General features: G+C 28.7%; 3 protein-coding genes across 3 annotated transcripts; 2 read left to right on the plus strand and 1 right to left on the minus strand.

Moving 5' to 3' along the window:
* Positions 1-4,221: 4,221 nt before the first annotated feature.
* LOC114418039 (chaperone protein dnaJ 8, chloroplastic) lies at positions 4,222-5,582 on the plus strand. The gene is made up of 3 exons (XM_028383176.1): positions 4,222-4,684; positions 4,796-4,864; positions 5,134-5,582. Exons 1-3 carry the CDS (start codon positions 4,469-4,471, stop codon positions 5,317-5,319), a joined length of 471 nt encoding a protein of 156 aa, XP_028238977.1. The 5' UTR covers positions 4,222-4,468; the 3' UTR covers positions 5,320-5,582.
* Positions 5,583-7,746: 2,164 nt separating this feature from the next.
* LOC114418040 lies at positions 7,747-9,630 on the minus strand. The gene is made up of 2 exons (XM_028383177.1): positions 9,414-9,630; positions 7,747-8,190 (listed from the first exon to the last, which is right to left on the minus strand). The coding sequence occupies exons 1-2, from the start codon at positions 9,565-9,567 to the stop codon at positions 8,099-8,101; spliced, it is 246 nt and encodes an 81-aa protein (XP_028238978.1). The 5' UTR covers positions 9,568-9,630; the 3' UTR covers positions 7,747-8,098.
* Positions 9,631-11,680: 2,050 nt separating this feature from the next.
* LOC114418041 (lamin-like protein) lies at positions 11,681-13,014 on the plus strand. Its single transcript, XM_028383178.1, has 2 exons — positions 11,681-12,025; positions 12,421-13,014. Exons 1-2 carry the CDS (start codon positions 11,860-11,862, stop codon positions 12,765-12,767), a joined length of 513 nt encoding a protein of 170 aa, XP_028238979.1. The 5' UTR covers positions 11,681-11,859; the 3' UTR covers positions 12,768-13,014.
* The last annotated feature ends 1,066 nt before the right edge of the window (positions 13,015-14,080 follow it).

Below are 14,080 nucleotides of genomic sequence, written 5' to 3' on the forward strand. Positions count from 1 at the left end.
GCACATAAGCAACGTGGACCATCTGATCTTTGGAGCAGAAATCCGATTTGGATGCTATCAGTTTATCATGACCGCAATTGTGCCACGTGTCTGTAGATTAGGACTCTTTATCCACTTTCAGAGAGGTACTGTTCTTATCCGATCCGTTTCTTTACATATTTATATCACGTTTTTGGAATTTTATGTAAAATTTAAACGGTTTTTTTAACTACAAACTGTTATCTATGATACATGATCAATTTTTATAATAATGATATTTAAAATAATTTTTAATTAATTAATAATTTAAATTTTTTATACCTATGACATGCAAAAAAACAAACCCTTTAAATGATATTCATAAAAAACTTAAATTTTATCAAATATTAAGAAAATATAGAGATTGAAACTTGTCATCTATCAATTCTGAAATTAGTAAATAGTACCTGTACTGAAAATTTAAAAGTGTTTTATACTAACATTTAAATGCAAAATATTATATATAATAAGTTTGTTGATAGTTATAGTAATTTTTTTTTATTGATTTACGGTATAAAAAGTTTGATCCGATGATACATATCAACTAAACTTTGGGTAATTGTATTTGAAAATTTTAATACCGTGAATATTTTATATATTTTTTCTCTCTCACACACATTATATCATCTATTATATTGTTATATACACTTTTCTCTTTGTATGTCTTCTAAATTGTGGGCCTTCTTGTAACATTTTTCCTAAACTTTATAATTATGTTTTATTTCATCCACTTATCACGGATCCTTTATTTATTTAATTTACTTTATAATATAAATCTGAATTCCTATCTTAAACAAAATAATTTTAGGGCTTACTTTTTAACGAGAAAAATTTTAAAATATTTTCTTAAAATGAAAGCATTTTGTAAGAGTTTATTATTCTCATTAAGTCATATGTCTTATCCTAGTTTCATATATTAATTATTAAGATTCTAATTTTATTTTCTTTTCATTTTTTTGATGTAATTCTTAATTTTAATTTCAAAATTTATTTTATTTTATAACTAGCTCGAATTTTGTTTGGACGTTTCGTTATGTCTATCACTAGTCAATGTTCCTTTATTTTGTCTCCTTCTCCGACCCTACTTCCCCCAAATTCATACTTTAGGCCTTTTGGGCCCAATTTAACGCAAAGATTTCCCCCCCCTAAAAAGTTGCGATTTAACAAATAAGTACAATTTGCGTTGTTACTTGCTAGTTATTGGGATGCATTAATTCAATTGTTCTACTTAGAAATTATAAAAACAATATAATTGATAATTCACACCTAAAAGTAGCATTGATATATCTATATTATGAATTTGAATATTTACTTTAGCAAGTAAGAATTTTATTCTTTTTATTTCCTCAATTAACTCACTTTTCTTATTTTTTTTCTTTAGTTACATAATAATTTTCATATACAACTAAGAATAATTTTTATTATTTTAAAATTTTCAATTTAAGTATTTTTAGAATGCGTATGCTATTATCTTTAATTTAAAATTAAATAAAATTATAATACTTAATACTATATTTTAATTTAAATTAAAATTTATTAATTATTAATGTTATATTAATCATATTTATTGAAAGAATATGGCAAAGTGATTTTAGTTTAATATAATTAAATGATTGTATATGAAAAATATTTACCCCATACACTTGCAAGAAGTAAAATAGGTTTTATCTCAAACTACACCTTCTCTCTCTTATCTTTTCTTAAAATATACTATTTTTTCAAAAAACTCCCAAATTGCACCACTTTGATACAAATCTAATGAACCGTACATTATTTTTCTAAAAATTATTAAAATAATATAAATATTATATTATATAAATATTTTTTAATTGGTTTTAAAAATACTTTTTTATTAAAATATTTTTTTTAATTTTTAATTATATTATTAAAATAATTTTTAATCTTTGTATAATATCAGCTATCATCTTAGTTATCATGCTTTTAAATTATATGTTTATTGCATAAGAAAGTTGTATTAATTATTTTTCCACTGTATTTTTTAATTTTTTTAATACTACTAACTAATTTTCTCATTTTTTTAATTAAAGAACGTAACAAAACAAAAACATCAACCACACATAAATTTAACAAAAAAATACAAACATCGTAACTAAAAAATTATACTATAATTTTCTCCAATTTTTTCATTTTTCTTTATCTGTGTATATCTCTTAAAAAATTTATAAAAATTATTTTAATAAAAAAAAATTTAAAACCAATAAAAAATATTTATATAATATAATATTTATATCGGCTATCATCTCAATTATCACACTTTTAAATTTTATGTCTATTGTATAAGAAATATGTATCAATTATTTTTTACTTTATTTTTTAATTTGTTTTAATGCTACTAACTAATTTTTTCATTTTTTAATTAACAAAATAAAAACATCAACCACACATAAATTTAACAAAAAAAAAATACATACATCGTAACTAAAAAATTATACTATAATTTTCTGCAATTTTTACATTTTTCTTTATTTGTATATATCTCTTAAAAAATTTATAAAAAAAAGTTATAAAAAATATTTTAATAAATAATTAGTTTTAAAACCAATTAAAAACATATTTATATAATATAATATTTATATTGGTTATCATCGTTACCACACTTTTAAATTTTATGTCTATTATATAAGAAAGAAAAAATTATAAAAATTATTTTAAAAACCAATTAAAAATATATTTATATAATAATATTTAAATTATTTTAATAATTTAAAAAAAAATCAATTCCTTAGATTTGCATCTAAGTGGTGTAATTTGAATTTTTTTTTGAAAAAGTAGTATATTTTGAAAAAAGATAAGACAGAGAAGGTATAGTTTGAGAAAAAAATCAAGTAAAATACAAGTAAGTTTTGAAATGAAAAGCACGAAATTTTAATTTGAAATAATCTACTTTAAATGCGTATTTCACATACTATTTTTGCAATTAACTGAAAAAATTAATTCTTAACCATCTCCAACTATTTCTCTTTTATCTTTATCAAAATACTTGATCTTCTTAATTACCTATTATTACAATATAGATGAAGATAAAATAGAGATGAGAGATGAACCATCAAACATGATGAAGTGATAACAATATGACAAACTCGAAGTCAAAATATAAATAAACAAAAGAATATTAAAGAAAAGACTACAAATACATTTTATATAATAGTTATTGATATATAAAAATAGTTTATATATGTATATACATGTGAAAATTAAGAATAATCTTATCTTTTTAATATTTGAGAAAATGGTATAAGATTTTTTTGTCAAGTGCTAAATTCACTTCAGGATTTTTTTTAGTTTGTTTTTATCTCCATCTCCATTCTTGCTGAAAAAAAAAATTTCTGACTTTGAAATCCTAAACAAATAATCTATGTAAGGATTTTTAAATATAAAAAGTTTGCCATCCCTATTTTCGAAAATGAAAGTAAAACAGGCAACATGGAATAATAAATTTTGTTTAAGAAAAAGAGAATTTAAGACAAGTTGAAGGGCTCAGGAATCAAACTCTAAAAGAGGTGAAAGGATATCCACTGGCATATACCTTAAAGATGAACTAACAAATTTATTGAAATGTTTTTTTCTTTATATAGTTTTAATAAATTTTACTGACAATCTGAATAACACTTTTTTTAAGTATGCTATTTTTTTTGTTAAAAAAATTATATTGTTTTTAATAACTGAAATTTATTGAAAACTTCTGAATTATATGGGTTTCACTCTTATTGAATAAACTTCTATTCACAATTTAAAAAAAAAAGTTTATGTATTGATAATATAAAGAATTTTTATATTATTATTTAATTATATATAGTAAATTTATTAATTTGTAATAGTGACTAATGATTAATTAAAAGTATAAACATCTATACATAGCATACATGAAATCAAATTCTGTAATAAATAATATAATATTTAAAAAAGAGTTGTTGAGGCAGCCCTATGCCTAAAATTGGGAACAAATCAAAAGAAGAGTCTTGAATTGAGACCAAGTAAAAGGTAAAAGGCATATAAGGTAAGCCCAACAACAACAACCTTTCTCAGCTCAGCGGTTGTTTTCCCCCTCTCATTTTCTGTCTCTTTTCCACTAAATGCGTAGATCCACCTCATCCTCGACTCAATGGATAAGAACATGAATTACTTCCATTCCACCCCATTTTCTCCCCTTTTTACCACCCATTTTTTTTCTATTTAAATCCCTTTCATTCCAACTTTAGAGTCTACTTCCTTTGATCTATTCTTTTCTACAATTATTGTAATCTACCCAATATTTTAGGGTTTCGACATATTCCCCATCAATTCAACAACTTGCCGTGTAAATTGATCCATTCTAAACAATATCTCCCTTCTTAGCCAAAAAGATCAAAGTTTCGTTATTTATAGCCAAAGGCTTTCTGGGTCGTTGTGAGTCTTGTGTTTGAGAGATTAAGACCTTTTTGCATTGCAAATGGCTGCTGCAACTGCTGGAGTTGTTGGTGGAAATGGTTCGTCTGCTTCTTGGATGCGATTCAAAGGCAAGGAAAGGAAGCAAACCAAGATGAACAAGTCAAGGATTAGTTGCTCTTATTCTTCTTCTGTGATGGATCCTTACAAGACCTTAAGAATACAACGCGGTGCCTCTGAATCTGAGGTCAGGAAGGCTTTCAGGCAGCTTGCTCTGCAGGTTTCAGTCCCAACCCTCTTCTATTGATATTTTATCCTAATTAATTGGATTTAGCCATTTTGATTTTCAATAACTTATTAATTAGTTGGTTTTCTATTGTGCTTGCTTCAGTACCATCCAGACGTGTGCAGAGGGAGCAATTGTGGGGTGCAGTTTCACGAAATCAACGAGGCTTATGATGTGCGTTACATAACATATCCTGCAACTACCCTTTTCTCTAAATTTCAGTTGCATATTTATTTGCACCGCGTAGAATGAAAACATAAAACTGCTAGTTTTATATATGAATTGTGATCATCTCCCAATTAGCACAAGTCAAACTGCAACAAAAGCAATAATATTATTATTTGAGCCTTCTTTGGGCCATAGTTTTGAACTTTATTTAAACCAAGCCTAACACGTACGACAGTTACCCAATTGTGATTTCAATGTTGTTTATTGGAGTGCAGATTGTGATGGCCAACTTAAGAGGAGAATCAAATGCGACAGAATCGTATGAGGCTTATTATGATGCTGGAATTGATGAGCCACTGAGGGGAATGAACGATCCAGATTGGGACATGTGGGAGGAGTGGATGGGGTGGGAAGGAGCAGGAATCCGTGACTACTCGTCTCATATTAATCCTTACATTTGATAAATTTGTTGATAATTATTATTAGTCTTTTGAATAATGATTGTGCATTAGTTAAAGTGGGGTCTGGTCTAGAGTCTAGACCTACATACATGTTCCCACCCAAGTGGCTGGTGTTCTTTGTGTATAGTCCAAGTGAATGTAAAGTGAGTCCTCTCTCTCTGCATAATTGAAGATGAGGAAATGACTCTTTAATCCTTAAGCCTGTGCTCGGTGGAGAAGAAAAAATGAAAAAGAAAGAAAATAAAATTCTTTCATGAAGTCAATTATCCCTTTTTTATTTTTCTCTCACTTTTTATCAAACCAAATAAAAAAAATAATATCATGAAGCATATTTATTTTATATTTTTTTTTTCATTTTCTAAACGGACCATAAAAAACAAATGAAAAGGCTTTCATGACATGAGTTCCACCTGATGATAATACTAAATAATAAAATGAAAAAGCATCATTATTTAAACATTAAAAATTGATGCTATCTTTTACTTATTTTTTTATTAGGCACGCATTTCAACGAATATGCTTAAAAATTAAGGGTAGCCAACTTTGCCGTCCTAAATTTGAATTAAAAGGACAAATGGGTGGCATGAACAGTGTGAAAGTGTGCTCTATTCTATCTCCAAAATTCCAAATAGAAAGAAAGGGAGTGGTAGAGAGAGGAGGCTGGTATAAGGTCATTGCCAGTGACACGTCACGCCCTAAATTTATTATTTCACCTTTCCCACTTGTGAAGCAATCCCTTGAAGACATTATTTTCTTTGAATTTTTATATTTGTTTTGTAGGCTAGCAATCTTTCACAGTAAATCATAAAAAACACAGTGCCATCTGTCTACTTTCTATACAACGAAAGTTGGAAAATGAAAGATGAAAGGCTTTATGATTGAGTGTTGAATGTTGATATCTTTATATTCCAAAATCTGATACAACCATTTGATATTTTTTATTTAATTTGTCACATTGTTATACTATATTGTACTAGTACATATTTATGAATGAGTAATTTATCTCCCCTCTTTTATCTATTGTTCTTTGGTGTCTACGTTTTTTTTAGAATAAATCTTTTTTCTTTTTACTCTATCTTTATAAATTTAATTAGAATACACTCTGAAAAGATTTTTTTATTGTATTATATAATAACATGTTATTATGCATGGTAAATTTATTAATTTTTATAATAATTACCTTAAAATTATATTGAGATGAATCTTGATTGGTTAACAAATTTTTTTATATTATTCATATAAGGAAATTAAACTCTTTTCATATCCTGCTAACAATATAAACAAATGAAATAATATTATTAATCTTTTAATACTCAGATTGATTTAATTTCTATTTTTGGTGAAATTCATACGAGATGAGGGACAGGGAAAAATAGTCGGTGTTCAAGTAATCTTAATTGTGTTTTTCCATTTGGATATTTTTTTTTCTATAAATACTTATAAAAAAAGAAAATAAAAAACGTAAAAGAATTAAGTTTTTTACAAGTTTAAATTAACTTATAAATCTTAGTTTTTGAAAAAATTGTATGAGAATTTTAATAAAAGCTAGTGTATAAGTTAATTTTAACTTACAAAAAAGAGTTCAATTCATTACTTTTTATTTTCTTCTTGCCTATGAAAAATTTTGTTCAAATAGTGCCTCAACTAAGTTGTTTACCAATGTGTCCAAGGAAAAGAGCTAGTTTTAGTGGTACTTAACCTAAATGTTCAACATACTTACGCTATGAATAAATGAATAATATAGTTTCGATGTTTTTGTAGTGCTCTTGGTAAAGAGACTAGACTATAGAGACTAGAGAATGTTGATCACTTGATGAGCTAGTACATGTCCAACCCATTATAGATTATAAAGATACGAAGTTTGACTAGGAATTCCTAGTTGTATTAACGTTTTTCTTTTCAGACTATGTCCTTATGTAAATTGGTGAATGACTAGTGACTGGGTTTTCAGTCTGTAAATCAATACCTTGTGATTCTTAAGAGGAGGACATTGTGATGGGCCAGTTTACCTTCCGATGATTCTAAAATGGAGAACATTATGATGGGCCAGTTTACTTTGGGAACATAACAAAGGGCTCAACTATTGACACCCCCCCCCCCCCCCCAAAATTGCTATTAAACCCTTCAGTTTTTTTAATATTTATTTTTGACAAAAATACCCGACATTGGATAATCCCACAAAAAAACCCCTTTTATTCAGACAGTTAATGGATAAAAATTTACAACTTATAAATACTTCAATTCACAAACCTTGCAATATATATATATATATATATATATATATATATATATATATATATATATATATATATATATAACACATCCTTCATCCTTCTAGCCGATTAAAAAAAAAAAAATCCTTCATCCTTCTTTTATCCAGACATGGACCCAGCAAATGATTTTCAACAAGCACGACACAAGAGTATGTTAATACAAACATTGCAATGAAATTATTACCAATGCATACGAAAAACGGGATACATTCTACATGTGCACACACATACAATGAGAAGTCTCCCTATCCAGTTGCTGTGCTTCAAACAGGTAAATCATACCTAACCAATTTTATTATATAAGGAAATTTTCTTATACATCATTTCTTTTTTGTTTTCCCAAATAAAAAACTAATTTAGCAGTACGGGACAACGGAAAAAGGAAGATGGATCTCCATTCCATAGAATAAAACTAGAGAGAAAAGGACATCCAACAAACATATTTAAAGCCTTTTAATTAAGTGTTACCGGAAAAAGTATGCTCTTCAACAGAATATTGATGAAGCTCATTTGGCAGAAGCAGAACTGGATGAGAGTCTTTGGCTCCTTGCTTTATCAGCTTTTTCCAAGTAATCTTGATGAGATTGGTGTTTGGTCCCTGCAAGGTAAGAAGAAGCTCAATAGATTAAGTATTTAAATGTGCACAATGAAATGGAGATTTATAAGAAAAATCTAAATATAAAGCCCTATCGAATGATCTACATCTGATAATCAAAAGAAACCAATCCAAAAGAAAACATCATTGAAGGTACTGCAGTTATTTAAAAAGTCTAATTTTGCATCTGAATTTCAAAAAATAAAAAACATAAAGTAAATAAAAGCATGGGTGGAATATATTATGGTCAGGATATTTTTTAGTTTTATGATCATGCCATCCCATAGAATGCAGATGAACAAAATATATCTGCGACATGATTTTGGTCTTTGATCAGTATGTATCCTGGCATACATTGATGTGAAACTAATCCCTCAAAGGCTCAGACAATTGTGCGATTAGAGGACACTTCTAAGTTCCAACAATCGCCTTTCCCAGGATTTGAACTTTGGTTCTCCCCCTGGGAGTGCAGCTTGCTTACCACTGTTCACTAGACAAAATGTTAGGGGAACCAAAAAAAAGGGTGGGAGAGAAAGGGAGAAGAGAAAATGACACGAAATAAAAAATTTTGTTTAGGCATTTCCCTCCACTTTAATAATTTATCTATCTTATCTTTCCTAAGAGAAGGTCTTAGACTTTCTTCCTGACACAGAGGAAGAGGAAGAAAGAGGTTGAGCAATCCCATCAAATACAACTAATCTTAGAACACGAACAAGGACATATGAAACCACTTTGGTAAAGCAAAATATCTGAGACACTCAGCTAAGATGTCAGTACCACATCAAATACAACTCTCAATCAGCATAGGAAGATCAAATGCGAGCCAGTGGCTTCATGAGATTTGATTGAATTAAACATATACTGCTTTTTGCCTTTTGTCAATTTTGAACCATCAATTGAAGATTTACTTATCCCTAATTAGACTATGAAACTTTATGCAACAACCTCACGAATCCGACCAATTGCCGTTTGGAACAAGGAGAAAAAAATTTCAACATTGCAAATGCTATCTTAGAAGGTTTTACCATTACACAAGTTCAAATCCTAAGAAAATCAACAGCACAAAGATTCGAGCTTTACACATAACAGTGGTGACAGAAGCAACCCATTGGTAATGTAAAGGCAAAGTTCAAAACTTTGTCACCAATCTAAATTTAAATTGAAGGGGAATTCATAATAATTCTCCTAAACCAACTGTGTGATAATAAAAGGGGAGGTGTTGCTACCTCTGTTCATAAGGAACCATGGGACGGTAAAGACAGCGGTGATGAGAGTTAAACCAACGAAGACATGTTTCTTGTCACCGCTATAGAGGTAGTGATTCAACCTCGATCTGGATCCCCCTCCAACGTTGCTGTTGGCTTTTGTGTCGCTGTTCATCTTCGCTTCTCACCTTCCCCTCTTGGCCCCAGCTCAGGCCGCTGCTAAATAAACCAACCCAGCCCTAACTCTTTCACTTTAATTAAGTAAAATTATTTATTTATTTATGAAAATATACATTTTTCTTTATTTTTTTAATAGCTTTTTCTTTGTTGTTAGCACTATTTTGAATAAGTTAAAATTATTTTAATAAATTATCGAAATAAAAAAATAAGTTTTAAAATATTTATAACATTAAATAAATTCTTTTTAACGCTTTTTATGGTAAATAAAAATAAATGATGATAAAAGGAATTTGTAGAATGACATTGGTTGTGTGGTTGTTCGTTAAAATAAATGATAACGTGTTATAAAGGAGGAAATGAAAGTATAATGTCTGAGGTTTAATAACACTTTAGAATATTTTAATTCTTATTTTTTTATTTGCTCGATTCTAACTTTTATTGTTTCAATTTGTGTAATCTCGGTCTATTGATAAGAATGATAAAATAAATTCAACCCATTAAGATTGATTCGTTTAACTCGCTAAACGTGATAGATGAGATTTCCAATTAACTCTTAAAATAAGTTCAATCAATTCTTTTTTTTTTTTTTTGCGATTCAAGGTTGGATTAAGTTGGCTTTATTATTATTTTTTTAATTTTCTTGTATTTATTAATTGTAATTCACCAAAAATATTTATTATTTTTATTTTTCTTGTATTTATTAATTGCAATTCACCAAAAGTCTTTATTGTTTTATTTTTTCATGTAAATAGACCAAAATATGTGTTAAACCAACTATATTTTAGTCAATAGTATCGTTACAAATAACTTATTAAGAAATTATATATAAATATTTTTTTAAAGTATCCGTTATATCTACTTCAGTCTTATTTATTTTAAGTCATTCCTAATGTTCCATCTTTAAATGAGTCTTATAAATGAATTACTCTCATATCTTTCACTACATATAATATATAATGTTATAAATATTTTTAAAAATATTCATTGAGTTTTAAAGTGTATCTTAATTTTAATAAATTATCGTGATCCAATTCACTGATTAGAATTAATTAACTGAAATCAATGACATTAGTAATAGTGTCGAGGTAGTACAGCAGTTATTATGGGCTTCGTCAATACATGCAAAGGGATTAAAATGGGGTAATTGAGGATGGGGATGAGTTCGAATGAAAGGGTCAAAATATTCATATGGGACATTCTGGACTTGCACTCCCATCACAGGCCTTGTGCACTAACTAACTGATAAGTAGGCGATTAACTCTTATTTCTCTTTCTCCATTTTCAAATCATTATATAACATGAACAAGTTTCTCCCACTAGAGTGTTTACAAGTGGCTATTCCACCACTCTCTGGGCAACAATGGAGCTTCAAAATCGTCAAGCAACCCAAGTCTTCATCCGATCAAAAACAGCAAGCTCCCTCAGATGTGAGTGAGGTTTGCATTGAACAGAAATTAAAGAAAAATAACCATGCAATGTATTCTAAAAACTTTCTATAATTCACATCTTTGATGTAAAAAACATAAAAGCTATATCTAGTAGCTTTTGTTAAAACGTGAAGAATCGTGTCCTGGACCCATTTCTAAACACACTATATGAATAAGGAAGAGCCGTAAGGAAAAAAAGAGAGAAACAAAACATGTGATAAAATAAATAAGAAAAAGACTCATAATATAAAGATTTTTAAATGTTATTCAATCACACATATGTCAAATTTATAAACTTTTATAACAAATAAATTGAAAATCATATCAATTTTTGATTGGTTGATAATATAGTAAAAAAAAGGCTTACATATTTTTTTGTTCCTACAATCTAATGTTTTTCATTTTTGTGCTTGTAATTTTTATTTTGTTTCAGTTCTCATAAAGTATGTATATTTTATTTTTGTCTTTAAAACGTTTTAAATAACATTTTTTACTAATTAAAGTATTTTTTTTACTATTGAGAGCGCTATCTAAATTATTTTAAGGATGAAAAATAAGATAAACATATTTTACCATCACTAAAATAATTTTTTATTTACAAGAACAAAAACAAAGAAAAAAACATTAAATTATATGAAAAAAAAATATTTAAACCCAACAAACATAGCCTAAAAATTTAATAGGATGGAGTAGAGCAACATTAATACAGCAAGGCAGCACTGTGTTTGGAAATGTGCATCTTTTCTTGGGCCCAAATGCAATAATTGTTGTCCTGTTTTCTACCGTTGAGGCTTCTTTCTATCAGCTAAGCTAAGCAGTCCAAAGGGCACAACACAACAGAGAAAGAAAAGAGTAAGAGTATGGGAGGCTCATGGTCATGGCAGCTCACATGTGCCCTCTTGCTACTCTTCTCCGCCGTAGTCACCGCCACTGACCACATTGTGGGTGCGAATCGTGGCTGGAACCCTGGCTTTAACTACACTCTTTGGGCCAACAACCACACTTTCTATGTTGGCGATCTTATCTGTTAGTCTCTCTCTCTCTCTCTCTCTCAATTCTACCTTTCTAGCAACCGTGAACCCTGTGTGTATAGTTAGTTTATAGATCCTTCACTAAACAGCATGTGTACATATAGTCATGTTAGATTCTTCATTAAACCTGACAGATCTAAACGTGCTTCCCCTGTTTTTCCTTAAAGAGAATACCACCCTACCATACACAGAATAAAAGACACAGACAGTGAGACTGTGAGAGAGTAGCAAATATTGTTCTTTAAGATTCTCCAACCTTTGTTTTTGCTAAAAGATTGAATTTTTTTTTTCTCTTCTTACTTTTGTTAGATAAGTAGTATTATTATTCACAACCACTATTTTGTTGACTTTTTTTTTTTTTTTTGTTTCCTTCCCGTGCGTTTTGAATAGCATTCAGGTACCAAAAGAACCAATACAATGTGTTTGAGGTGAACCAAACTGGGTATGACAACTGCACTACAGAAGGGGCAGTGGGGAATTGGAGCAGTGGGAAGGATTTCATACCCCTTAACAAGGCCAAGAGATATTACTTCATTTGTGGCAATGGCCAATGCTTCAGTGGAATGAAGGTTTCCGTTGTTGTTCATCCTCTTCCTCCTCCTCCCACCTCTGCAGTTGCTGCTCAACATTCATCGCCAAAGTCTGCTTCTCCTGTGCTCTTAAAACGAGGATTTCGCTCACTGTTGGTGTCTACTGTTTCAGCTTGCTTTGGAATTGTTTGGATTTATCACTTGTAGAGCTTAGTGGCTCATTTTTTTTCCCCTTGTTGTTTGTATCTTTCATGTTTGTTTCGGATTCTTGCCTTTCAAAAGCTTGCTTGTTGGTGCTGAATTGTTTCTCCCTGTGGCTGTGTCTAGGTTCCCCTTTATAATTCAGCCTATAATTGTGTTCCTGAGTCTTGTTAGATGCAAAACAAAGGAAATGGGAATTTTCAGGACTTTTGTACTGATATATTTCTGAGTAAAATATGCTTGTAGTCTTAAACAATGTTAATTATTACGTCAAAAAAAAAAGAGTTAACTATAGCTCCTACTAAAGTTTAATGCATTTGAATATAAAATATATACTTTTAGTTTATGATAAAAAAACTAAAATCGTGTCACTTTTAATAATGTATAAAGATTAAAAACGCATTAAGTGTTTATAGAGAATAACAATTTCACCTAAATGTTATCAATTTAGTTTCTAAAAAGTAATACAATGATAAAAAGGTCCTTGAAAGTATAATTTATTACTTGTTTTTAATCAGAAATTTAAAAAATTATGTGATTTAAGTGACAATATTAACATATTTTTAGGACTAAAATAATAATAAGTAGTTAAGTTTAGAAACTAAAGTGTTAATATATGAATCTTTTTGTCTTTTTATTACTTTTAAGAATTAAATTGACAGTGCCTTATATTTTAAGAGATAAAATTAGTTATTTATCCAAAAATATTTTATTCTTTTTCCCATAGATGTTAATAAACTAATGAGAAAATATGCCTAAAATTGTTAGTAAATATATATAATACATATTAAAAAATAAAATAAAATAAACTATAATAAATGCCAACACCTTTTTCTTCCGTTACTTTGTATCTTATTGTGTCTCAATAAATATTGTAATTAATTAATTAATTAATACACCTTTGATTTGATTGGAAAAGTGTTTTAAAATATTCAAGGGAAACTGTAACACACTTATATGATGTATTAAAACTAGAGGAAAGAATAAAAAGTTAAAAGCATATTAAATAGGTATAGGAATCAAGACTGATAAAAGTAAGCCCAAGAAATCAACAGTGTTATTTAGACCATTTGATTTGTGTGGAACGACATTAATTAGAATCAGTGTTGTGTTTCAGTAGGTCCAATTGTCTATGGGTCGTGGCTACTTTGTGTATGATCCTCTTACTAAGAAATGCATTCACATACATTCATTTCTTGAAGTGGATCAGGAAAAACATTTATACGTTGTTGGCTTCCTTTCCCAAACTTTGATTTCTACTCGTTGCTTCTGGGTGGTGATCATGAATTCCTTTATAAGAAGATTGAATACTTTTAGAA

Source organism: Glycine soja, chromosome 7, assembly GCF_004193775.1.
Source record: "Glycine soja cultivar W05 chromosome 7, ASM419377v2, whole genome shotgun sequence".
Lineage (NCBI taxonomy): Eukaryota > Viridiplantae > Streptophyta > Magnoliopsida > Fabales > Fabaceae > Glycine > Glycine soja.

What these genes read in the sequence shown, in the direction of transcription:
- LOC114418039 (XM_028383176.1), top strand. Translation starts at nt 4,469, where the DNA reads ATGGCTGCTGCAACTGCTGGAGTTGTTGGTGGAAATGGTTCGTCTGCT. An exon ending in TCAGGCAGCTTGCTCTGCAG is followed by an intron (nt 4,685 to 4,795) that starts GTTTCAGTCCCA and finishes TGCTTGCTTCAG; the next exon opens with TACCATCCAGACGTGTGCAG. An exon ending in AAATCAACGAGGCTTATGAT is followed by an intron (nt 4,865 to 5,133) that starts GTGCGTTACATA and finishes ATTGGAGTGCAG; the next exon opens with ATTGTGATGGCCAACTTAAG.
- LOC114418041 (XM_028383178.1), top strand. Translation starts at nt 11,860, where the DNA reads ATGGGAGGCTCATGGTCATGGCAGCTCACATGTGCCCTCTTGCTACTC. An exon ending in CTATGTTGGCGATCTTATCT is followed by an intron (nt 12,026 to 12,420) that starts GTTAGTCTCTCT and finishes CGTTTTGAATAG; the next exon opens with CATTCAGGTACCAAAAGAAC.
- LOC114418040 (XM_028383177.1), bottom strand. Translation starts at nt 9,567, where the DNA reads ATGAACAGCGACACAAAAGCCAACAGCAACGTTGGAGGGGGATCCAGA. An exon ending in ATGGTTCCTTATGAACAGAG is followed by an intron (nt 8,191 to 9,413) that starts GTAGCAACACCT and finishes CTTACCTTGCAG; the next exon opens with GGACCAAACACCAATCTCAT.